At 36.8% G+C, this 26,695-nt stretch overlaps 1 protein-coding gene across 3 annotated transcripts; it reads right to left on the bottom strand.

The window, feature by feature from the left end:
• Nucleotides 1-23,724, bottom strand: LOC141606118 (protein ENHANCED DISEASE RESISTANCE 2-like). Of its 3 annotated transcripts, none has more exons than XM_074425133.1 (22): nt 23,209-23,647; nt 22,618-22,695; nt 22,462-22,515; nt 21,971-22,036; nt 21,678-21,736; nt 21,113-21,189; nt 19,849-19,977; nt 18,573-18,607; nt 17,932-18,032; nt 17,644-17,739; nt 17,153-17,217; nt 16,315-16,386; nt 15,706-15,876; nt 14,843-15,039; nt 14,258-14,321; nt 13,323-13,498; nt 12,837-12,938; nt 6,778-6,825; nt 5,701-5,844; nt 5,466-5,561; nt 660-761; nt 1-547 (listed from the first exon to the last, which is right to left on the bottom strand). In XM_074425133.1, exons 1-22 carry the CDS (start codon nt 23,455-23,457, stop codon nt 461-463), a joined length of 2,268 nt encoding a protein of 755 aa, XP_074281234.1. In that variant the 5' UTR covers nt 23,458-23,647; the 3' UTR covers nt 1-460. The 3 variants fall into 3 exon arrangements, with proteins under 3 accessions (XP_074281234.1, XP_074281233.1, XP_074281235.1); XM_074425132.1 differs by lacking the exons at nt 1-547; nt 660-761 and adding exons at nt 3,794-4,470; nt 4,587-4,688 and having other exon boundaries at nt 23,209-23,724; XM_074425134.1 differs by lacking the exons at nt 1-547; nt 660-761 and adding exons at nt 3,794-4,470; nt 4,587-4,688 and having other exon boundaries at nt 19,849-19,923.
• Between the last annotated feature and the right edge of the window lie 2,971 nt (nt 23,725-26,695).

Genomic DNA, 26,695 nt, shown 5'->3' with positions numbered 1-26,695 from the left:
TGCCAAAAAGACTATTATTACTGGCGGGTTTTAAATCCCGTGCATAGATTCATGGTAATCACCCCATAACCTTCGCAATTAAACAGGGTTTTCAAGATTTCAATGCTTCTTTCCGCCATATTTTGGCCTTTTCAAATAACTTGGGGTAAAACATTCTTGTATATATGTTTGTATATATTGAATCCTTAAGTATCTCTGTACGCAAATACGGCCTAAAATTTAGGCAAAAAAGGGTAAAAAAAAACAAAAAATGGACATCAACACTTCACTAGGCTGGAAATGAGTATTCCCTTGTTCGAGTCAGGGTTGCTGCTGAATGACCAGTGATCACTGATCAACTTCAAGTAGCGTGTGCTATGTGATGCCGTGGAACAGTAATACTCTATTGTTAACCATAGCAGGTCGGTCTCCGTATAATTAACTGAAACTGAGAAGACGATAATGCATGTCTGAGAAATGATCAACCCCCTAAGGCCGAGTCAAGTCTGACACAACTCAATCTCACAATCCCAAGAAGGTATTCTGGAAGTTCTGCTTCCTCATTTGCCTGCGCAAAATAACAGACGTTGCAAGTAAATACCTCTCAGATCTTTATGACGTTGGAGTACATTATTAACAAACAAAAAAACATTCTTCAAAAGCAAACTAAAATCACAAACCTCTATCAGAATTGCAAGATCGACTACCAAGCTTGTGACATATCCAAGGACAAGACCGACAACACTTCTGGCAACTGCTGATGAGCCTATATCCACATCAATCTAACAAAAAGCCAGTTGGAGAAAACAAGAGTACTAAGCATTTTTAAAACAAAAACAAAAATTCTTCAGGTTGTTATTTTGAAACTTGCAAAAAAATGGACCGAGGGATTCTTTTTCTAAAAACCGTCTATTTTAAGCAGAACAGAAAGGGGGAGCAGTATTGTCACCCAATATCAGACATGCTTAACAGTCAAATTAAATACTCCGTATAAAAGAAAAAAGAGAAGTACATTAGCAGATTATATAGGCAGCAAGTTTTCATCAAAGTGAGTTCGAACAATTTTATAAGTTCACTTTAAGATAAAATCGGTTTCATAGTGTCTGCATAACAAATATTTCTTTAAATACTGTTGTCTCTACGTCAAACAATGCCACTGACCAGGGCAGATATTTCAGAAAGGTAAATATTCCAACTCTGCAACTACAGAAACTTGACAAGAACTATCTGAAACTGTTATTAGTTTGAAGGACATATACAACGGAGGCAATGCTTGATCAAATTTTCCAAACATTTTGAAGACACATCTTTATCAATGAAATGTTGTTTCTGAGGCATTCAAACTACTACTAAGGACAATGCAATTATAATCAAACATCGTTTACTACAGGCAACTGCGATAAACTAGCCGCAAGTTCCAATAGTTTCTTAAAACTCTGAAACCCATAATAAATTTTGGGGGCCCTGTGCAACCGCTCGGGTCGCACAGGGTCAAAGACGGGCCTGTGCAAGACGTATGTTATTTGATATTTAATCATACTAATCAAGTTGAGGTTTAATCACTAGGGGTTTGATTATAGAACAAACATCCGAATAACTTAATAAATAAATTAATGTCCAGTAGAAGAATATGAAATTATGAACAACGGTAAGAAACAAAAATAATAATAAGCAAATTAAATGTGCGTGGGAGAAGGATAAGACAATGACACGAGACAATACAAATACGATAGTTGCTGCTACCCAAAACAGTACTCTCCTGATAAACCGTCTCTGACTACATTAATAAGAGACAACCAATAAATAAACTAAAAACTAACTAAAAAGATAAAAGATAAAAATTAAATAAAAATAATAATAAGAGACAACCAATAAATAAACTAAAAATTAAAAATTAAAATTAAAAATTAAAATAATAATAATAACTATCTATAATAAGAGAGGGTTTTCACAAAAAAATTAATGGAAAACTGTCTCTCTTAGAGATTTATGGAAAAGTATAATGGTACAATGTGTACAACAATGCGAGCTTTGGGTATTAGTTAGGTGATTTATCTCTTTTTAATATTATATAGAGTAATATATCTAATCTCAATCTCAATCTCAAGGAGTATATATCTTTTAGTACAACTCCTAATAATACTCGATATAACATCCCTCCAATTTTTTATTATCTTCCCTCTTTCTCTTTTCAAACAAGTTTCATTCATATAATTTTAAAGCCATTAGTTACTTACGACAATATAATTACATTTTTCACAAATTCACTTTAAAAAAAAAAAAAAAATTTAGTAACCGTGCAAGCACGGGCTAAATCTAGTACTCTGATATGTTAAAATGAATAGTAGTTAAGTCATCAAAATAAATGATTGCGTCGTCAAAATACAATGTTATTTTATATATGTTTATTAAATAATTTAATTACGTCTTTTTATTGTGTAGGATAAAACCGTTTTATACGACAATTGACGAACCCGGACTTGGGTTTCTTCTCTCGTCATATCAATGAAGCAACGCCAAAAGCTGTCGTACAAAAACAATAGGACACTCCCAGAGTCCTAAGTCTACCACTAATTTCACTTGACCTCATATTCATTTGTTGTATTAATTTATTCACTATAAGGATGTAATCGATATTTGTTTCTCACAAAAATTCTGGTTAAACTAAAAAACCATAATTATACAAATTTAATCTTGTATAAATTTAATTATCATATTATTGTTGTTTTGTTGTTGTCATTCATCATAACAAACACATGCATCAAGAATTAAGAAAAACTACCATGCAAAACACCAAGATTGATTCTCAACTTCGTCTGCTTCGTTTACTCTCCGACATACTCAATGCCCATATTGCTTATTATTCGACTATGGAGGCGATGAAGCTGAACTCGAAGGTAAACTCTAACTCGACTTCTATTACTACTACTATTACGACTAGTTCGATTCAGAGAGAAGCAAAAGGGAAAATCAAGGGAGAAGATAGGTCAGTGGTGCGGTTGATGTGTAGCATGGGAGGTAAGGTTCTACCTCGACCCCACGACAATGAACTTCGCTATGTTGGTGGTAGTACTCATCTTGTAACATTCCAACGTAACATCAGTTACGCCTCGTTCATGTTGAAGCTCTTGAAGGTTTTTAATGTAGGAAGTGAGTTTACGGTCAAGTATCAGCTTCCTAATCAAGGGTTTGACAGCTTAATCAGTGTTGTAAACGACGAGGATGTTGAGAACATGATGGAGGAATTCGAGGAATTAGATTTACAGCGAATGAAAAACAGGAACGAAAATAATAACGAAATAATTCCTCGAATGAGATTGTTTCTACTCCCTCCTAGAGTTCAAGAAATCGATATTTCTCGAACAAATAGTAATGCTTCCGAGGCATCAGATTACTTGTTCGGATTGGAGAATCCGAGCTCTGGTTCGCCGGCTTTTGGAGTGTCCTTGTATGCCACGCAGCCTCCACTTAAGACCAAACTAGAAAGCCCAAACCCAAAACCGGTTGAGACAGGTGGACAGTTGTGCGGTCAGGGTTTGGACCCGGGTTATCCATACCCCGCTGATCAAGCTTATTTGCAGAATAATCTAGTTTATTACATACCAGCCGAAAAAATAGTTTCGGTTCAGCCGTTATACCAAGGATAGAAGTTCAGTTGAAACTTGAAAGTTTTTTTTTTTTTTTTTTTTTTTTTGTGTGTGATATACGAGGAGCTTTTTTTGCATTGACAGTATACTACTAGTACGGAGTAGTAAATAGAAATCTCCGAGTAAGACGATAAATCAATAATGTACAGGGATTCGAAGGCATATGATTAATGATTTATCAAAGCAAATCTTTTAAGATATAAGAAGTTATCATACAACAATAAATCAACAATACACAAGGTGACGCTGTTGCAAATCGCAAACCAGGTTATCAACACTTGATTTTTTCCCATAGTATGCCAAAAAGACTATTATTACTGGCGGGTTTTAAATCCCGTGCATAGATTCATGGTAATCACCCCATAACCTTCGCAATTAAACAGGGTTTTCAAGATTTCAATGCTTCTTTCCGCCATATTTTGGCCTTTTCAAATAACTTGGGGTAAAACATTCTTGTATATATGTTTGTATATATTGAATCCTTAAGTATCTCTGTACGCAAATACGGCCTAAAATTTAGGCAAAAAAGGGTAAAAAAAACAAAAAAAAGGACATCAACACTTCACTAGGCTGGAAATGTGTATTCCTTTGTTCGAGTCAGAGTTGCTGCTGAATGACCAGTGATCACTGATCAACTTCAAGTAGCGTGTGCTATGTGATGCCGTGGAACAGTAATACTCTATTGTTAACCATAGCAGGTCGGTCTCCGTATAATTAACTGAAACTGAGAAGACGATAATGCATGTCTGAGAAATGATCAACCCCCTAAGGCCGAGTCAAGTCTGACACAACTCAATCTCACAGTCCCAAGAAGGTATTCTGGAAGTTCTGCTTCCTCATTTGCCTGCGCAAAATAACAGACGTTGCAAGTAAATACCTCTCAGATCTTTATGACGTTGGAGTACATTATTAACAAACAAAAAAAAAAACATTATTCAAAAGCAAACTAAAATCACAAACCTCTATCAGAATTGCAAGATCGACTACCAAGCTTGTGACATATCCAAGGACAAGACCGACAACACTTCTGGCGACTGCTGATGAGCCTATATCCACATCAATCTAAAAAAAAGACAGTTGGAGAAAACAAGAGTACTAAGCATTTTTAAAACAAAAACAAATATTCTTCAGGATGGACCGAGGGATTCTTTTTCTAAAAACCGTCTATTTTAAGACAGAACAGGAAAATAGGGGAGCAGTATTGTCACCCAATTTCAGACATGCTTAACAATCAAATTAAATACTCCGTATAAAAGAAAAAAGAGAAGTACATTAGCAGATTATATAGGCAGCAATTTTTCATCAAAGTGAGTTGGAACAATTTTATAAGTTCACTTTAAGATTAAATCGGTTTCATAGTGTCTGCATAACAAAATTTTCTTTAAATACTGTTGTCTCTATGTCAAACAATGCCACTGACCAGGGCAGATATTTCAGAAAGGTAAATATTCCAACTCTTCAACTACAGAAACTTGACAAGAACTATCTGAAACTGTTATTAGTTTGAGGGACATATACAACGGAGGCAATGCTTGATCAAATTTTCCAAACATTTTGAAGACACGTCTTTATCAATGAAATGTTGTTTCTGAGGCATTCATACTACTACTAAGGACAATGCAATTATAATCAAACATCGTTTATTACAGGCAACTGCGATAAACTAGCCGCAAGTTCCAATAGTTTCTTAAAACTCTGAAACCCATAATAAATTGTTGTGTATAGAATTGTCCTAGTTAGAAAGTCACGTTGTCTGAGACACATTGTTACTATTTTAACCTCACATTAGAGCTCCTTCAATGTAAATATGCTGGCAAAAGACGTATATGATTTACTTACTTCCAAAAAGTTGTCTTGTCTGAGGTATTTACAGGTTACGGCTTTTCCCAGGAGGCAAGCTTTTGTTCCAACCGCGCGCTTAACCATCCAATAACCCTGTGCCGTTTAAAGCAGTTGATTTCAGTATGATTAAGTACGTAATTACGAGTTTCTCAAATTGCAAAAGCCAGCGTAATGCATTCTAGTGAAACATAGGAGTAGATAAAAATAAGCCATCTGCAGAGGCACAGTCTACCTTTACAATGCTTGGTATCAGCTTGAGCCTAGAATCACGAAATGAGTCAGTCCCATCAACAAATTTACCCAATAGGGAATCTTTATTTACCGGCCTATCCGCAGCATAATAGAAAACCAAATTGTAGTTCGGTTTGGCAGGGATCTGGAACAGTAAAAGTGACGATAGGACAGGTAAATAACAAGATATAAAGCCAGTATAATGCAAATCAGTGAAGAGCATAGAGAAGATATAACATACAAGTAAATTTCTGACATATAATTACCCAGTTTAAACCTCAAACAAGTTTTCCTAATTTTAAATTCTACAATAGATCTACAATGTCCTTTTTTTTTTTTAAAAAAAAAAAGTAAGCAACTACAAAAAGTCATGACGTGCGCCTTCGCTTGGCAGCACAAAAACTCATATCTAAGTGTAATATCTTATAGTTGCAAAGTCCTACACTCCTGTAAAACGTTGAAAGCTATCCTGATCCTTGACTGTATTATGAAATATCTGTAAGTCACTATAATTAGAAGGCAATTCCTGATACAATTAAATGTTAAGGCCCACACGGCCACACTTAAGCAAAAAGGTGCATCTTGATTGTCCCGAGAAAAGATGCATCGTAACTTTATCCAAAGTCACAAGTCCTTAAATTCCAAATGCACGAATAATCATCTATCTCATGTTGGTCCAGTGCACAACTATTTTATTGATACTACATCTATCCCACATCTATTATCCCCATTTGAATTTAGTGGCCAACAAATGTTACTTTGAATCTAAGAACGTTGAGAATTGAGATATAATGTAAAATCTATGATGTTTGTTTTATCAAAAGAGCGATTTTACATCATTCTTAAAAGGCTGTACCAATAGCACACTGCGAGATAATATCGCACAAAATCGACATCATTTGAACATTAAAGTCCTTAATTTTCAAAAGCATGACTAATCACCCATCCCACGCTGGTTCAGTGCAACCACTGCTACATTACTTTCATGACAGTTAACTAGGGTTTTCCAAATATAGCAATTCGGTATGTTTGGTCATTCAATGGGAGGAAACATGGGGGCAAAAATGAGAATGATTACCTGGAGATTGAACACAAGAATGAAAGGAAGCTTTCTCCCTGCTTCTGACTGCCATAAAAGTATCAAAAGTGAAGTCAAGAAATTAATAAATTAGCATACTCCAAGGAGCGTTCACGTGCAATCAAGGTAACTGTCAAATTTCGTGAAGACATAACATGAGCTCAACTGCATAATTTAGCAGTACATTCAAATCTAAACCAAGAACTGCAGACAGCTGTTCAAAGTATTAACGAAGTACTCAACTAGTCAACTAGATGGCAATCTTATTCATTTTACATGGTCAGAAATAATTTAGAGCTTGTCAAACGGTGAAAGGGTGTTGGTGCTTGTGCTGTAGCTCCTAGATAATGATAATAATTTCTATCTTGGCTTGTTTAGTGCAACTCAGTTTATCAAATATACCCCATATCTGCCATAATATTTAAGATCTTTTGCCTAATGTTGAATGCAGAAAGAACATCCTCTTAAAAACAGCGGCCGTTGAAGGTGATAACAAAGGGTTTGTCAATAGGACCAAATTGCTATAGTCTTGATGACTCAAAGCTCTTCACCACCCAGAAACCCTCCCATATTTAGTTGCATGTGTTGAGGCATATGTAACCTTAAAACTACCCAGAAAACAAATTAATGGCCTCCTAATGCAATCAAAACACTAGTTTACCAAAGATTTCGATTTACAAAAGCTATATCACGGAGAAATCCTACTGAAAAGGCCCAAAGACATGTCTTTGAGAATAAGAAAGAGACATTGATTAATGAAATCAACTAAATTCTGGAATGAACTTCTAGGAATTAATCGAAGAAATTCGAGAAACAGTGGCAGGATTGCTAGAATTAAGAAAACAATCGAGCTCAAAGTTTCAATCTTGTAATCATTCAATCATTCAATAATAAACTTTTGGCTCGATTGTTTTCTGTCAATTAGCAATCCTGCATTAGTTTCTCGGATTTCTTCGAATATTCCTAGAAGTCTATTCCAAGTGGTATCAGAGATTCGCTCCCGGCATTCATTCTGGAAATATCTTTCAATTTTTGTTAAAACCTCCATTAAAACTCCATTAAAAAGCTTCATCAAAAATGGCGACAAAAGCACAAGCAGCACTTGAAGAATTTCAGAAGAATATGAAAGATTCTTGGACAGAATTCTTGGCAGAACAACAAAGACAGCAGAATGAATTCAGGGATGAGATGCGTGCTCAAAGGGAAACAATGCTCAGAATTACAAATCAATTCCAAGAAGTTGGTACCAAGGTCACAGCGTTAGAGAGAAATGCGCACAACAATGGTGGAAATCTTAACAATGGAGGGCAATTTAACTCAAATTTTGCCAGATTCTCAAAAATTGAGTTTCCACATTTTAATGGTGAAGATGTGCAGGGATGGGTTTACAGATGTGAGCAGTTCTTTGAAGTGGATGCAACAAATGATAATTTGAAGGTGAAGCTGGTTTCAATACATTTGGAGGGGAAAGCACTGTTGTGGCATCAGTCATTGATGAAGACTAACCCACAAGGAGTATGGCCTGTGTGGGGGGTGTATAAGGCTGCAATCTTGGCCAGATTTGGGAATCAACCATATGATGATCCTATTTCTGAGCTGATGAATCTGAAGCATTCTGGGACTGTTGAAGCATACCAGGAGAAATTTGATGCTTTACTAATCAGAACTGATCTCTCAGAAAAGCAGGCTATCAGCTGTTTTTTGAGTGGATTGCAACCTGACATTCAGAGCACTGTAAGAATGTTTAAGCCACAAACTTTAATTGATGCTTATACTTTGGCTAGATTACAAGAAAATACTTTATCTTGCATTAATAAGAGAAATAAACCTCATTTGGAAAAACCTGTGACCAAACCTTTCACACCATATCAGGCACCAAAACCATCTTCTAATACTAACCCTCCATTTAGAACAACAAGACAAAAGTTAACCCCTGAGTTTATTGCTGAGAGAAGGGCTAAAAATCTATGTTTTTTTTGTCCTGAGAAGTTTGTTCCTGGTCATAAGTGTCCAGCTCAATTGCATAGCATTGAGGTTATTACAATTTCAGAAGGTGTAGGAGGGGAGTCTGAAAGCTCTGAAATGTGGCAACAAGAGGAATTGAATGACGAATTACCTCCTTTAATTTCCCTTAATGCAATCACTGGAAATGCTGCATTTCAGACAATGAAGGTTACAGGGAAGGTTAGAGGGAACTCACTGAACATACTCATAGACTCAGGGAGTACCCATAATTTTCTGGATGAGAATACAGCACGAAAATTAGGGTGTAAAATCACCCCAAGTTATCCGGTGGCTGTATCTGTGGCTAATGGTGAAAGCCTCTACAGCACATCTGTGGTTAAGCAATTCAGTTGGCAGCTACAAGGAGAAACATTCCAAACTGACATCATGTTAATACCATTGGGTACATGTGACATGGTCCTTGGAGTACAATGGCTCTCTTCCTTGGGTCCTGTGCTGTGGGATTTCAGGCAGCTTAGGATGCAGTTTCAGTACAAGGGGAAAAAGCATGTGTTGAGGGGAGGAAAAGTAGGCACAATGGGCTGGCTAAATGATAAGCAATTGCAGTCACTCATTGTCAAAGGTACATGTACTGCAGCACCTCAACTGTTTGCATTATGTGTGCAGTCCACACAAGAGACTCAAGCACAGGAAGGTAATCAAGTACCTTCTTCAGTACAAGTTGTTTTAGATGACTTTGCTGATATTTTTAAAACCCCCACTGAATTACCTCCCCATAGAACTCATGACCATAAAATTCATTTGAAGGAGGGAACAACACCAATCAATGTAAGACCTTATCGATATCCTGTTATTCAAAAAGATGCTATTGAAAGCATTCTTAAGGAAATGTTGGAATCAGGAGTTGTTAGGCCAAGTCAAAGCCCTTTTTCTTCTCCTATTGTGTTGGTTAAAAAGAAAGATGGTACATGGAGACTTTGCATTGATTATAGGGAGTTAAACAAGCATACAATTAAGGATAAATTTCCAATCCCTGTCATTGAGGAATTATTAGATGAATTACATGGAGCTGTGTTTTTTTCTAAAATTGACCTTAGATCTGGCTACTGGCAGATAAGAATGCATCCCACTGATGTTCCTAAAACTGCATTTAGGACACATGAAGGTCATTATGAATTTTTGGTCATGCCTTTTGGTCTCACCAATGCACCATCAACTTTTCAGCATCTTATGAACACAATTTTTAAGTCTTACTTAAGAAAATTTGTGTTAGTATTCTTTGATGATATCTTGATATATAGTAAGAATTTGGAAGAACACACACAACATGTCAGATTGGTTTTATCTATCTTGAGGCAACATACACTATATGCCAAAATGTCTAAGTGTGTGTTTGGAGCACCTGAGGTAGAGTACTTAGGACATGTGATTTCTGCCAAAGGGGTAGAAACAGATCCTGCCAAAATTAAGGCTATGGTGGATTGGCCAGAACCCAAAAATATCAAGGAGTTGCGGGGATTTCTGGGTCTTACAGGATATTATAGGAAATTTATCCAAGGGTATGGAATTATGAGCAAACCCTTAACCAATTTATTAAAGAAAAATGGATATGCTTGGGATGCTACAGCTACTGCTGCATTTCTTCAATTGAAGAATGCAATGATTAGAGCACCTGTTTTGGCTCTTCCTAATTTCTCAGTAGAGTTTGTGGTCGAAACAGATGCTTCAGATAAGGGAATGGGGGCTGTGCTTACCCAAAATGGTCACCCTATTGCTTACATAAGTAAGGCCTTCTCCCAAAGAACTCAAGCCAACTCCACCTATGAGAAGGAGTTACTAGCCGTCATCTTTGCTGTGGAGAAATGGCGGCCATATCTGAGTGGGAGGCACTTTAAGATTAAGACTGATCATTTCAGCCTCAAATACTTGCTAGAACAAAAGATAACAACAGCATTTCAAAGCAAGTGTTTACCCAAGCTTTTGGGTTTGGATTATGAGATTATTTACAGAAAAGGGAAGGAGAATGGGGCTGCAGATGCCTTGTCCAGGGTCAGTGGCAGTGAGTTGATGTCCTTGATCTTATCACAAATCAACACTGATCTTAAACAGTTAATCCAAGGCAGCTGGCAAAATGATGGACAGTTGCAAACCCTCATCCAGGAGCTGCAAAATGGTGGGAGCAAAACTCACTATTCATGGACTCAAGGGGAGTTAAGGAGGAAGGGCAAACTAGTAGTGGGAAATGATGAGAAACTGAAACAGAAGGTTATTTCTCTATTACATGATGCACCAGTGGGAGGACACTCTGGTATTCAAGCCACTCAAAGGAGGATTACAGCTTTATTTTATTGGAAAAGGCTGAAGAAAGATGTTAGGAATTACATTAAAAAATGTAGCATTTGTCAGCAATGTAAGCCAATTTTGGAAAGACCTGCAGGACTCTTACAGCAGTTACCTATTCCACATGCTATTTGGACTGATATCTCTATGGATTTTGTAGAAGGCTTACCTAAATCTCAAGGGAAGGATACTATACTTGTGGTGGTGGATAGGCTAAGCAAGTATGCACACTTTGTATTGCTCAGTCATCCCTTTACTCTGTGCACGTATCGTGGCTCAAATATTCCTAGACCGGATCTTTAGGTTACATGGCATGCCTAGAACAATAGTATCTGATAGGGACAAAGTGTTCATCAAGTACTTTACGGAAGGAACTCTTCAGGTTGCAACAAGTGGATCTTTTGATGTCCTCTAGTTACCACCCCCAAACAGATGGACAAACTGAGGTGGTTAACAAATGTTTAGAGACATACTTGAGGTGTATGACAGGAGAAAAACCCAAGGATTGGGCAAATTGGATTCCACTAGCTGAATGGTGGTACAACACTACATACCATTCATCTGCTAATACTACTCCTTTTGAAATTGTGTATGGTCAATCTCCTAATTTACATGTTCCTTATGTCTTAGGAGACAGTAAGGTGGAGTTGATTGACAGGAGTTTAACAGCAAGGGAGGAGTGTCTCAAAATGCTCAAGTTCCATCTCAAAAGAGCTCGGGACAGAATCAAGAGCCAAGCTGACAAAGGAAGGGTGGATAAGGAGTTTGCAATAGGAGATCTTGTGTATGTTAAACTGCAACCTTATAGACAGATGTCCCTGGCTTTTAGGTCATCTGCTAAGATATCTCCACGATATTTTGGGCCCTTTCCCATCATAGCTAGGGTTGGAACTGTTGCATACAAATTACAGTTACCCCCTGAAGCAAAAATCTATCCTGTTTTCCATATATCTGTGTTAAAGAAGCATGAAGGCCCACTGCCAGGGGTGTGCTGAGTGCCTGATGTAGATGAACAACAGCAACTAAGAGCAGAACCTGTGGGTCTCTTGGGAAGAAAGCTGGTTAAGAAAGGGAACCAAGCAGTGGTGTACGTGCTGATTCAGTGGTCCAATGGTGATGATACTGATGCTACTTGGGAGCCTTATGATGATATTGCAAAGAGGTTTCCTCATTTTAATCTTCAATCATAATGCAGCTTGAGGACAAGCTGAATTTCAAGGGGAGTGGATTGTCATGATCACAAAATAACTACCTCAGAAAACTAATGAGCTGGCATAACGACTTCAACAGATGGATGAGTTGGCATAACAGAAAGTTGTTATAATTCGGTTAGAGGAGTTTGTTAGGATTAGTTAGAGGAGGAATTGATCATTAACTATAAATAAAGCCTCTAGTGCATTCATTGGGATTCATTCATTGTATTAATCATTTCTTAAACAACTCTCTCTCAATCTTTCAATCTTGTAATCATTCAATCATTCAATAATAAACTTTTGGCTCGATTGTTTTCTGTCAATTAGCAATCCTGCATTAGTTTCTCGGATTTCTTCGAATATTCCTAGAAGTCTATTCCAAATTCATTCCTAGATCGTAAATTTCCATGTCACTCTTTCTCCAAAGTTTATACCCACATTAACCCGACAATCACAAGTTAAAATTTCAAATTCAACTGCACATGCTAAAAAAAAAGAAGCAAAAATCTACTTACGATTTCTGACAAGCCAGCGATGTAATAAAGGAAAGTACGACGTTACCTGAACAACACAGGATGGTCGTAATGCAATCTTATCAATGCTCTGGTCAGCCTTGAGCCAATCAACAGCTATAAGCTTCAGAAGGGGGTCTCCACTTCTAACCTTGGAAAGCCATCCAATTATTTATTCAGTGATAACTCAAAATTTAAGAAACAGATTGATGCATCATGCATGTGCAGGTGAAATATCTAGCATCCACTAACAATGTCACGGAAACTCGATACTAGCATGCATACCCCTCCATAGGAGTATTTTCGTGCAAGCATTCTTCAGGAAAAACAATAGCTTTAGACATGTCACGTCTCTTCAAGAACAACTTTACTGACTGAGCATAACTATCAATCAGGCTGACACGAGCCATTTAATTTTAAACCATGGTAATCCAAACCAAAATAATAAAATCAAACTCCACAACCGGCACATTGATGCAAACTTAATTGAACTTGTGCTATTCAAGATGTAATCCTAGGGACACTTAAAGCTTACTTTAGCACCATCGTCCAGGTATGTCTTCCCCCTAATCATAAATCCGGAGCCACCGGGATTTGTCCAGCAATCTGTGTCATTGTCATCTTTACCTTCACGCAATGAACCACAAAACCAGGCCGGATCCATTGGTACTGGGGGTATGGTTGAATCTAATTGTTTATTTGCATCATGATCTGTAACACGAGATAATGTTGAGAAATTGATGACATACTCAATCACATGAAATAATAACACAGGTATAAAAGTATAAAGATTAAGAGGCAAAATTTGTCATCTCCAAATTTCCTTTCAAAACCACCTGTTTATTACGCAGAGAACTCTGCAACTAGAGCTTTGGAGACCTAACTTGACCAATCCACATTATATTATAAATCAACAACACTAGTTATCAACGGAGGCAAACTTTATCGCCTCCAAATTTCCTTTAAAAACCACCTGTTAATCCAAACCACATTACATTACATTACACCCATGCCTCATCGATTCCCGCAAATGGCTGGTAAGGGGGGATGGATGGATGCAGCTTTACCCTTGTGTTGATAATAGAAAGAGGCTGTTCCGGATGATCCAGTGTGAAAATTGCATCGATAATACATTGAAAGAGTGAATACTTCGTATTGCAAAGAAGAAATGAGTTGTGGTACTATAAAATAACTGAACATCAGTTACAGAATTTTTTAGCTGAGAACATTTACTGTATGCATAACATACTGCAACACATGCCCATCCAACACCGACAAGATTAGGCAAGCAAGCAGAATATCGGTAAGTGGAAAGAAAGGTCCATAAACATATACTCCATACATTATAATGTCAGAAAGGTCGAAAAAAAAATCAATTAGTTTATTAGACAAATGGAAAGCAATGTGTTTAAACTGCGCAAGCTGATAGAGCATAAATATCACATGGTAGAAGTTAAGCAGGACACAAACCTGAATCTGTCTTCAAGGACAAGCTTGCTACAGCCCAAGAAACATTCTTCAGTGTCACATGGTCCTGATAATCAGAAGAGCTGGAATCAGGTCCATAATTTTTTTTTTTAATATCATAATAAAAACCACACACACAGTTGTTGATCAGTGATCACACAACATCAACAAGAATATGGAGTCTCCTATTGGCAGGTTTCAGGAGGCCCAAGATGTATTGGCCTCAACTCGTGTCAATTTTGGACCATATGAAGGGCTATATATACCAAGAGCCCACCTTTGGGAAAAGAAGGATTCCCGCTTGAAAGACAGAAAGAAGGGTGCAATTTGAAAAACAGATTGAGGGAAATCAGGAACATTTTCCTTCTAATATGTAGTTGCGGTTAAAAGTGAAATAATAGTAAGTGGAAAATAATTGCAAACAACAACTCAACAAGACACAATGAAGACTTTCACTTCCCGAAAGGGGAAATAAAGAGTGAAGAGAAGGCATAGCAACAACTTAAATACCATTGTAAAACCAGAGTTGATAACAGAAGTCCCTCCCACCATAGAGAAAAGGGAAAATGAAAAGTCAAAATTACAAACCTTCTTGTCAATTGCTACGCCATTCTCACTCTCTTCGTCTTCAGAAGACTCTGCAGCAATTGCATCATAAAACTCATCTACTACGTCGTCGTCACATTCACTGCCGGAGACACTAACGCTACGGGACGGTGAATCAAAAAAATTTGGAGCAGAGAGATTTTTCATTGATGGATTTGCTCCAATATATTCTTTTAAACCTGTACTCAGATTTCAACAATGATAATTGATAAGTGGATAAATGCTGAATTCTCTAATGATAAATACAAGTCTCTGAAGAGCTATTACAGACATTTTATAAACCTATGCAAGCTTTTCCATATGCTATTTCACTTACGTAGGGATTTGGCTCTTTTCAGATAAGTAAGATATACAGTACTTCAGTATTTATTGGAAGACATCAAGGGGGTGACACCCATATACATCTCTTGAAAAGTGAATCATTCAATGGTATAAACTGTTCTACAGGCTACAAGATTATATAATCGCATAATGAAATAGTCAATTACTTCTTTCTATTTCATAAGAAGTTGGTTATGAATCAGAAATCACGGGGAATAACCACTCGTCAAAAAATTGGGACAACTCACCACAGGTAGGTTAAATGGCATGTTTTTATCACATAAGAAATTCTAGTACTCCTGTATTTTAACATAACCTGTTCAGATCACCAAGAATATTTTGTAGTGGACTTCTAGATGGCTTAAGTCTCTACTTAATTGTCAGAAACAAGGTTTACACCACATAAGATATGCATCAAGAGAAAATTTTCAAAGCTCCTTTAAGGAAGCTGTAGAAGACTGACTTGAACAGGATTGAACTATTGCTACGTAACCACTAATCAAGATATTAGTAGAAGTAACAACCTGAAACCTGGCACAATAATGCATAGGGAATAGATTTTTCAAACTTTGAAGTGCGAGTTTTCTTCCACAGGCCCCAGCTATCAGATTGTATCTCTAACATATTTGTCACAAGACATCTTTCAGATTCGGCGTCCGCTGGAGCAGCTAAACTTTTTATCTCCCATGTAGAAGCTATAAAAGAAGTCAGAATAAAGGAAGAGTAAATTGAGCTGCATCTTAAGAGAAAACATTATATTATTTCCTAGAAAGAGTTCTCAATAAAAACATTTAAACATGTTAGGAATAATCACTTGACACAAAAAGCAATAACGAAAAGCCTTTTTCTGTTCCACGAAACTCACAATAAACCAGAAGAAGCTCAATTATGCTGAAGAATATGTAATACATGTTCTCAGAGTTCGTACGACTATATCAAGGTTTAAACAAAATGCTCAATTCTAGCAATCCTTTCACACAACTCATAAGTTCATATATAGTAATGTCCTCATCAGTTAAGTGGTAAAGAGCCTTAACTAGAACGAGAGTTTACCAAAATATACTTTAGTCAGTTTTCCAATTCTTTTTGATAAATCTCTGTAATAAAGGTGAAGTCTATGCAAAGTGGCTTACGGTTAATCTTCGTACGCTGATAACCAGATTTAGGAGGTCGCTTCTTGTGTACAGCTGGTAACTGTAAAATTGCTGCATCCATGTGCACAACTACTGTCAGTACAAGATCAAGAGCTACCAATAAGTGAAAAAAAAATGAGACAACAGACTATCACAATTATATCAGACATAAAAATAAAGATGCTCAACAGTGGTGTGATTCCGAGAGTCCACTGTGATACCAAATACAGGCCAAACCAAATTTACGTGATTTAAGCAACAGATTAAAACTGAGTAGGACTCACAGTATTTGATTACACGAAAGTCATATATGCAAATTGGTATGCATATATATCTATGTAAAGTACATATATGCAAAAAGAAGTACGAATGATGCACTGTCCATCATTCATTCATTCAAATTAAAATATGACTCTGCTTAGATGATTGAAGGACGCCTGGTGAGTGAATGGAGAAGAATTAGAGTTAGGTTAGTTATAAAAAATCTGAAGGATCAGAGTCAGTACGCTTTCACTTTGTCAGACCCCCACCACAACCACAACCACCACCACACACACACACACACACAACAAAACACACAAACTGTTACAGAGTATTATTTATGACAAAAACTCATGTAAGACCGATGTGCATAGAACACACTCATTTAATATTATACACGCCATTTCACAAATGAGCTAATACCTTGGTTGTACGCGTACAACCGTCTAACACAAGACTGATAGATTTATCTCTTCGTTTTGTTCCTTTATGAAATACTTTGACATCCAAATGATACAGAAACTACAGTGAAACATAATAAGTGTAATTCAGAATGTGTAGAAAAAGATTTACGAACTGTATGTTCCATCTTGTCCACGAAACCATTGCCTTGAGAACACGAAGTCTCTTTTGGAACTCCACCTACATGGGGACACAGTACATGTACTATTTAAGGCATTGTCAAAATTCAGCACAAAGCAATATACATCAAACTTAAGGAAGCACTTCCAATTGCATAAAAATACGTTCTTTCAGCTTGCTACAAAAATCTATTGGATCTGCACAATGTACATTCCCTTTTTTGAAGTATTAGTTCGGTTTCAAAAAAATTTAACTTGGCCTGCTAACTTTCCAGATTCTACATTGCATGGATATAATAGGTTTCTTGTCTTCCGTATATACTAGACATTTATATTTAGCCAGAAAACATATAATTGGTTTAGCAGTACACATAATGTAAAGATGTGCATGAGCTTGTATGAACTTAATAGTTCATTTGTAGTCCCAATAGCTGCATAATACAAACATAAAAATAAAATAAAATAAAATTGAAGGACAGAACTTTACCAAGTGAAGTATTTTGGATCATATGTACCATACACAATATCATACTGCCCATCTACAGACTCCACAAGCTCCAAATCACTAGTCAACATATCCCACCTGCAGCAATGTGCAGGGGTTACTCAAGGGTTGGCCTTTAGGGGAGGATCACACAGTGAACTATTCTATCAAGATTTAGAGACAAAAATCCATAGAGAAAGAGAGATGGGGCCCACTACTCACCCATACTAATAATTCATTCATTGGAAAGAATAATATTTAAGGGTAAACAGAAATGATCAACCAACTCACTCATATCTCCTAGAAGGCTCAAGGCTCATGAGAATGTCAAAAACAGTATCAGCGCCGGTCTCAATTATTCCCACAGATTTTACGAGAACGCCTTTACCGGCCTAGAAAAAAAAAAAAGAATGAAACAACTTATATAGTATGAGAATCAACCAGACAGCAGGTGTGCATTCTATACCTACGGTAAATAGGAGTTGTCAATCATCTTTGAAATTATAAATAGTAGAAGTAACTGAAATTTCCAAAATTTGACAGGATAATCTGAAAACGAATATTATCGGCATGGCTTGATAAATAAACGAATAGATACACAGCAAGATTTTCATTCAAAACTAAAAAATTCCATTTTGCTACAACAGTTAAGCTATTGATTGATGTAACCCTTTTTATATTTGCTTACCCATGTCTTACTACAACAATATGATGTTCTTGCCTGATTCTGTAAGGTAAATACTCTTGCCAACATTTTTTATCCAACAAAGACGTCTTTTTTTCTAAACCAAGCTACAAGAAAAAAATATATGCCTCACCAATCACCACTGTCACACGCAGATTAGACAACAAAATGACAAATTTTAAAAAGAGAAAAGAGAAAAGAGATTGCAAAATTTAGAATCTTTAGAATGGTCACAGATGGAGCATACCTTGGGATCACCAACATCCTCAAAGATTCTTATTCCTGGAAGGGAAGAGGTCAAAAAACACAAACCAGAATCAATAACGGCCTGAACCACCATGTGTGTAAAACATCTATTGCACAGCCAAGAAGTGTTAGGTCAGTTAGTCAGCATTAAAGCAAGTCAACTGTAGGTAGGCAGCATACTCCACGAGTCCACGATCAACTGTTAAAAAAGATGATATACGACATTCACGCAGGAATAAGTCTAAGTCTAATCCTCTCCATTCTCGGACTTGTTTATCATTCTCAGGGGTAAGTACAGGAAGACACCGTGTTTAAAGCATTTACCAAGTTTACTACCTTATTCTCACATATCCCTCTGTTTCACTTTGCAAAACACTATACAGTATTTCAAATTTATAGCTATACGGCTATACTAATTAGCATGCCAGGCTATGTATGTATTTGTACTTGCACTCTTCTAGTACATTAAAATATTAAATACGCCCACTTCTCCCGATTATCCATTTAAATAACTCTAACAAACTCGAGAGAATCATATCCCGGTTAGATTATCTGTTTTAAATCCTCAAATTGAAGTGTTGGGCATTATCATTTTACAAATTTTAGGATCTTAGAAACTCTTAAAGCACAATTTTGCTATTCACAAATACATTTTTATCATATCTTACTACCATAAAAAAAAATATTATGTAATTTATCAATATGATATCCAAATTGAAGTAGTGCTAGTGCATGCATTGTGTATCCTTGACGGACTTAAAATGTAAAAGTTATGAGAGAAGTAAGTTTTTTTTTTATAAGATTATTCCCTTACATATCAAAAGATGTTTTCCTTATATTACTTAATTGAAAAAAGTCCCCATGTCTAAAAATATAAATCATTGGAATTCGACTTGTTTATCAGTTTATGTACCCAAGTCTCACTTCCGTACCCGAGTCCGAGTAACATAGCCTTTAACATATGCTTAGCTAAGCAATCATGTTCTTAATACTACATGAGGTTTGTTACCTAAAACATCAGAATGACGTAAGCAAATGTTTCTCCGGTTCCTTATTCCATGATAGGCAAGTACTATACGTGGTGCATAATCCACAAATTTTGAAAGAACGACTAGCAGAAGTAGCAATCTAAAATTTCTGAGGGTTGACAAGAAATGAGTTATTTTGGAATCCTATATATCTAATAAAGAAAGAGTCGATCCTACCAGAACTGGTTCAAATGCAGAGGTCACAAATTAAAAGCTTCTTCAACCAATAATATATAATCATATACATACCATTCATAGTGCAAACGCATTTCCACGTGTGAGCTTCAATTGCATCAGCATCACCATCAGCTCCCAAAAATCCATCTGTTGTGACATTATCAAGCAATGCTGATGATTGACGCAAAAGTGGCTCGGGACCTGTATACAAGGTAAGCCTACTTATAGCACTCATTAAGGAACAAGATGCCAAGTTCCAGAAGGAATACCCAAAGAAACGGGGACGGGAATCTACACGACATGGTAAGTATGTGAGATGTTTAAGCAGATCCATAAGCAACTCTTGGTACCTCCCATGTACGTAGAAGCCCTTGCGAACAGGAGATTATGAGTTTTCTTCCTTGACATTTTCAGGGAAAACCAGATGTGATGCTAATGATACTAGGATGTGGGCTGATGAAGGTATAGATTCCTTCACAGGTATATCCTTCCATAAACATATCATCATGCCTTTTAATCAAACTTTTAACAACCGAAAAATTGTGGTGATCAACGATACACAGTACTTAACCATCCTACCCCAAATCACCCAACCGAAAAATGACTCAACCCAAGGAGACCAAATTTTTAACAACACTATAATAACACACTTGGAACACACCAAACCTGAAATGTAAATTTGAAATGACCCAAACTGATCTGAAATGAGATATATGAATTATAACTGAATTACTCATATAACATTAGTAAAACCAATTTAATAAATATTTCCCAAACTCCCCCGTAGTATTCACGGTCGATCCACCCCGTAACCGATGACCTAAAAGTGACCGCTAACCAAATTGTGGTGATCAAGGATACATTAATGGCTGCTTATGCATAGAGAAGGGAACAAGGTTTGCACTATCCACTACCAAACTATGGATGCGATGTCTTATGCTCCGTCCAACTTATTGAATTGCATAATATTCCATTTTAGAAAATTACATATGATGAATACATTTCCATTTTAGAAAATATTGATTGCAAATATTATAATTATACCCCCACCAGTTTCTCTCCCCACCCCCAGTCCCCCGCCCTCCTATCTCTCCACACATTTTTAGTAAGTTGGGGGAGGGGGGGGGGGGGGGGGTGAGTTTAATAATTCTGTACTCAAGATGACACATTTCTGTCCTAGAACATTGTGCCAAAAGCAAATGTATGCACAATTCAATGGACTGAAGGGAGTATCACATAACCCACTTGTTAACCACCTTGACATTTTTATCATCATAAATTCATAATGACTAGACGGTCAAACCAATTATCACTTTAATAGTTGTAGATAGCTCACCTTGTCCAATTTTAATAAGCTTTTTGAAGCCATGTGCATACCGCCTCATCTTATGCCGATGTCCATCAAGATTGAGACTTTGAACATAAAACAGAAAGGCAACTAAGTTAAAAAGAATCATTAGCAGCATCATTAGCAGAACAACTAAAGGGTTGCAAGTGATGCACAACGCCATAAGAAAAACCATTCAACAATTATTCAAAGTACAGAAGCAATCTGCCCAGGTGCAATAAACAAAGCCAATTTGTTATCCTGATGTTGGCGACCATATGAAACAAGTAAAAAAGATTACTAATGGCATTACATCCAAAAAGAGATTTTCTAAGCAGGAAAATTTATCAGTGTCATAGTGTCATGTGCCATCAAACTGGTGATACATTCAAAGAAACACCAAATGGGGAGCACAGGAACATCCCATGCATTCCCTCCATTTGGGGATGACTCATGGGAAGGCAAAGGCAAATGGCTTCATAAAATTTATTTCACCTTAAACTCGATGATTTTGAATAAACAATCTACTGAGGGATTGATCACTCATACTTATAAACAAAGACAGAAAACATACTCGGCTTCCAAATTCAACTTATCTCTGACACTTCCTCCATTCGAAAAGTGATACTCTGCCTGTCACAACAAAAACAGTTTTTCATGTGATCATGAACATCACAAGATCTTGTCCTAACCAGCATCATATAACCGGATAAAAAAGTACATAAAACGATTGACAAATCCAAGTGTAAGGATTTGAGCTGATGTTGTTTGTTAATAATGAATGCAATATGTTAAAGAACTACAAATAGAGAATGGTATACAATTACTCTCTAAACATAAGCCGCTGACTCAAATAAATAAGCATACTTGGTTCTTAGCTTGCAAGAAAGCATCCATCCATCTTCGAGATTCTTCAGGTGTGGCACAAGCAATCTTCAGCCAAAATAAAATAAAAATAAAGTGATCAAATGAAACAATCATGAACCGCCTATATGATAAAGTTAATATATGTGATCTAAAACAGCGTCTTTGTAAATTTGAACACGTGTGTAGGAGCATGTACACTGAGAAAACATTGAGCGCTCTATTTTACTTTCCATTTACACTCTCACTCGTAAAAATGCAAAATTCAATTTTACACCCAAACCCTCTCATCCTTTGCTCTTCCTCGAGAGCTCATAGAGAAACACTAAATTTTGCTCTGCAATATTAGGGACCACTATGGAGAGCAATTGAAGAGCACCTTCAAGAACACTTATTCTTCGCTTTAACGTTGCATACATCCAACCCCCTGACTCGACAATTGAGGCATTGAAGTACAGAAAATAAAATCAACAAGAGATAACAGAAATGCTTACTTCGCCCTTCTTCGATTCATCCAGCCGATTGTAGAATTGAAGAACATAAACATCCTAAAAAAAAAAAGCAACAAATCAAACAATCCCTACCGCTACGCCACTATAGCAAATCTCACACAAAAAAAAGGTAAACAATCAACGGAACTCGGAACTTACACCATGGTTGTTAACTTGTCGGTGTCCTAGGTCCTTAACCAAAAGAGTATGTCCTGCAACCCCTCTCCTTATCGGCTTCTGCAATTAATCATTCAATCAATCAAATAACTAATCAACATCCTGACACCAAATTTTCATTTTAGATCATCCGGAAAACCGCCTCTTTGCATTACTAACACAGCCTTAGCAGTGTACATCCTTCCGTTCTAATCACTTGTTTACATTTGATTAAAATATCTTCAATTAATTAATCAACGTCGTGACACCAAATTTTCATTTTAGATCATCCGGAAAATCGCCTTTCTGCATTACGTGACACCAAATTTTCATTTTAGATCATCCGAAAAACCGCCTCTTTTCATTACTAATACAGTGCTGAGGCCCCTACCCCGCAATAAAAGTAATAATTCTCCGTGATCATTTATTTACCATTAATTAAAATATCTTCAATAAAGAATGTAAAAAAAGAAAAGTAAACGAGGAGACTATTTTGTTGCTATTATAATTAGAAACACGGTAAGGCTGCGTATATCTGACTCCCTAAGACGGAAATTTACGAACAAAAAGGCGTAAAAGCGAAACGGAACGTACAATGCCGGGATTATCATGAGGATCACGGGTATACATCTCAACATACTTGCCACGGATGAACAAGAAACGAAGATGACAATATTCATGTCCAAGTTTATTAAATCCAAGATGATAGATCCACCCGAAATACTCAAAATTCGGTTTCTTCAGCTCGCCATTGTTCATCGTTAACGACAGCATCATACCTTCGCCGTCCGATAACGATCTTCTCGACGACAACGTCCCCGTTTTCCCGCGATTGGGATTCATTTTCGGGAGATGGGTGGGACCCACAAACTGGAACAACAGAGGCTCTGGTATCTGAATTTTCAGGATTATTTAAATCATTTTTTATTATGATGACGAGGTATTGTGTTTTCTCAAATTGTGTTTTGTTTTGATGATCGCAGCGTAAACTACGTGTTCCGTGTTTTCATTTTTTTTTTTTTATTATTTTTTTAATATTTGTATTATAGTAATTGTACTTGTATTAAATTTAGTGGATTCCTTGTCAATTTTTTTATTTAATTGGGATCCAACAACCACTACTGAGTACGACTAAATATAGTAATTTGTATTAAATCCTCCTTTCAAAACCTACTTACTACCTTCAAGCCAAGGGTCGAAGTGAGCTAATTCATGCGCTACCCTATTAAAAGTTTTTACGAGTAAAAGAAAACAAACAAAGCTTAAAGTGACTACAATCGAGTAAATATCATCATAGATTAAGAATACTCCACTTCTCCCTTTCTTTCGTAGCTGTAAATCTTTCACCACAAAAACAGTCACTTTCCACTACCACTCTCGTTACCCCTCGCCTACGAGCTTTTTGAATTCCGACCAAGATCGTCATAGTTTCTACTAATTTAGGTTTCATCGACCTCCTGTCTTGCACCACACCACACTATTCAAATATGCCTTTACCCAACGCCAACACCTTCGGTACAACCCGCATCAACATTAACTTTTCTTACTCCCTCTTCCAGCCTGACCCAACCCATCTGCTATTCGACATTAGGCCCACTCTCACCATTTTCCTCACAGCAGCCGCCCTCCATTCTCCATCATCAAAAATATATAGTTTTGTTTCGCCTCTCCCAAGTTGTTCAGCATGCTGTCATAAACATCATACACTCTCCCGTCCCCATCACCCTCATGCTCTCCTCTATCCATTCTCGCACCCTTTCGTTTCCACTTCGTGAAGCCACCAGAACTCCTAGTCCTTCCCAAATCTCGTCCACCCATCCACAATCTTGGACAACATAAAGACATGTCTCCACACAATTATGACACTGAAGACATGCATCATCCGACGAGCCTACCCGCTTAGTGATATTATGTCATGTCGTTATTGTATCGTTACAAAGTTGCCAGAAGAAGACCTTTATACGAGGTATAACCCGTGCTTTCTATATTTTATTCCATAACAATCGTTCTCTAGCATCATCACACTCGCCAACTCCAACTTCTTCATCTTCCATCAATAATTTATAGGCGGATTTGACAGTATACTCCCCCATCTCTATCCGGATCCCAACACCAAGAGTCTGAATGATGCGTCGAGCACAGCTGGGTATTCAATACCCGCTCATGTTCAAAAGATAGCAGCATTGTCTTAATTAGTTTTTTGCCTCTTCCTCCTCCATTATCCCTCATAAGCTCACTAACACACATATTCTCCCCGAACTGTTCCCTAGGAGAGAGAACTCATCTTGTTCAGGTTCCCGGAATCCAAGGGCCCATCCAAACACGTGTATCAACCCCGTCCCCAATCCTCTTACGGATGCCTAAATTCATAACCTTATGAGCTTTTCATATGCTCCTCCACGTAAAGTTTGGATTCAAGTGTCGCTTCTATAAAAGATGAATGGGGAAGTACTTCCCTTTCAGTACATGAACCATCAAGCTGCTCATATTAGTCATTAAATGTCATCCCTGTTTCGCAAGAAGAGCCAGGTTAAAATTTTCAAAATCTCGAAATCCAAGACCCCCTAAACATTTAGGTCGACATAGCTTTCTTCATGTTATCCATAGGGGTTTTCTCTTCCCATTCTCCACACCCCACCAGAAACTAGTGACTAGTGATCGCATTTTATTACAAAAATTTGACGGGAGCCTAAAAACACGCATGGCGTATGTGAAAATTGATTGGGCTATGGCGTTAGCTTTATCAAAACTTCTTTTCCTGCCTTACTGCGTAACAACCCCTCCATCCTTGCAACTTACTGCTTAATTTATTTCTCACTATTGACGTAATCACTTTCTTCAACTGACTGGCCATCGTAGGTAACCCTAGATACTTTTCTTGCACCTCGACCATTTTAGGTAGCCTAGTTTGGACTTTTGATTAAGACGTGATACGTTCGACAATAATAGTTGTAAGAAAAATCCGTCTTTATTTGGTAACTTTTAAAATAGTTAGTGAAATTATGGATTTTCTTCACTTTATTATTCAAAAATAAAACTCAGGTGAATACTTATGATGTGTCTGAAAATGACAAATAAAGTATTATATCTAGGTAAATTGGTACCAAATGAATAAAACAATTTATTAGGTAGCAATTTGAAAGAAAATGTATCAGATAGCTAATTACAAAACCTGATTGTAATAGTTAGGTGCTTACATTTTTTTTACTAAAAACTACGAAATAAAGGCAGAGAGATTGTGGATAACATCTTAGTGTGTCAGGATTTGGTGAGACTTTATAATAGGAAGGCTTGCTCTCCTAGGTGTCTAATGAAAATAGATCTAAGGAAGGCTTATGATTCTAATGAATGAAGTTTCATTGAAGGTATGTTGAAGGCTCTTAATTTCCCAGCTAAGATGCTTTGATGGATTATGACTTGTGTCACTTCTCCCTCTTATACTTTATCTCTAAATGGCTCTCCGTTTAGTTATTTAAAGGAAATAAGAGGGATAAGGCAAAGTGATCCTATGTCACCTCTGATTTTTACTCTATGTATGGAATATTTTACCAGGATTCTGCAGGTGGTTACTTTGAAACATGGGTTTAGATATCATCCTTTATGTAAATCTTTGAAGTTATTATGCCACCTCTGCTTTGTTGATGATCTCATCCTGTTTAGTAGAGGTGATGTGAGTTATGTTAGAGTAGACCTGTCAAACGGGTCGGGCGGGTCGGGTCCCGGGTCGGGTCATACGGGTCGGGTCAGAATACGGGTCGGGTCAGATACGGGTCGGGTCATACGGGTCACGGGTCGGGTTAGGGTCCGAATACGGGTCAAGAAATAATTTTTAACGCCTTTCTTAAACGATTTTTTTAATTTAAAAAATATTTTTTTAAAAATTAAAATATATTTAAAATTATTATTTTAGTCATATTCATCATATACAATAATTATATTGATATAATTATTAAAATAAAGTTTTTTTAATAATTATTTTATTATTAAATATTATAAAAGTTATATAAAAATGACTTTTTAGTTGAATTTTTAATTTTAAGTAATAAAAAAATAATTTTTTAACTATATTTTCAAATATAAT

This window comes from Silene latifolia, chromosome 10, assembly GCF_048544455.1.
Source record: "Silene latifolia isolate original U9 population chromosome 10, ASM4854445v1, whole genome shotgun sequence".
Lineage (NCBI taxonomy): Eukaryota > Viridiplantae > Streptophyta > Magnoliopsida > Caryophyllales > Caryophyllaceae > Silene > Silene latifolia.
This window is presented reverse-complemented; position numbering and strand designations above follow the sequence as displayed.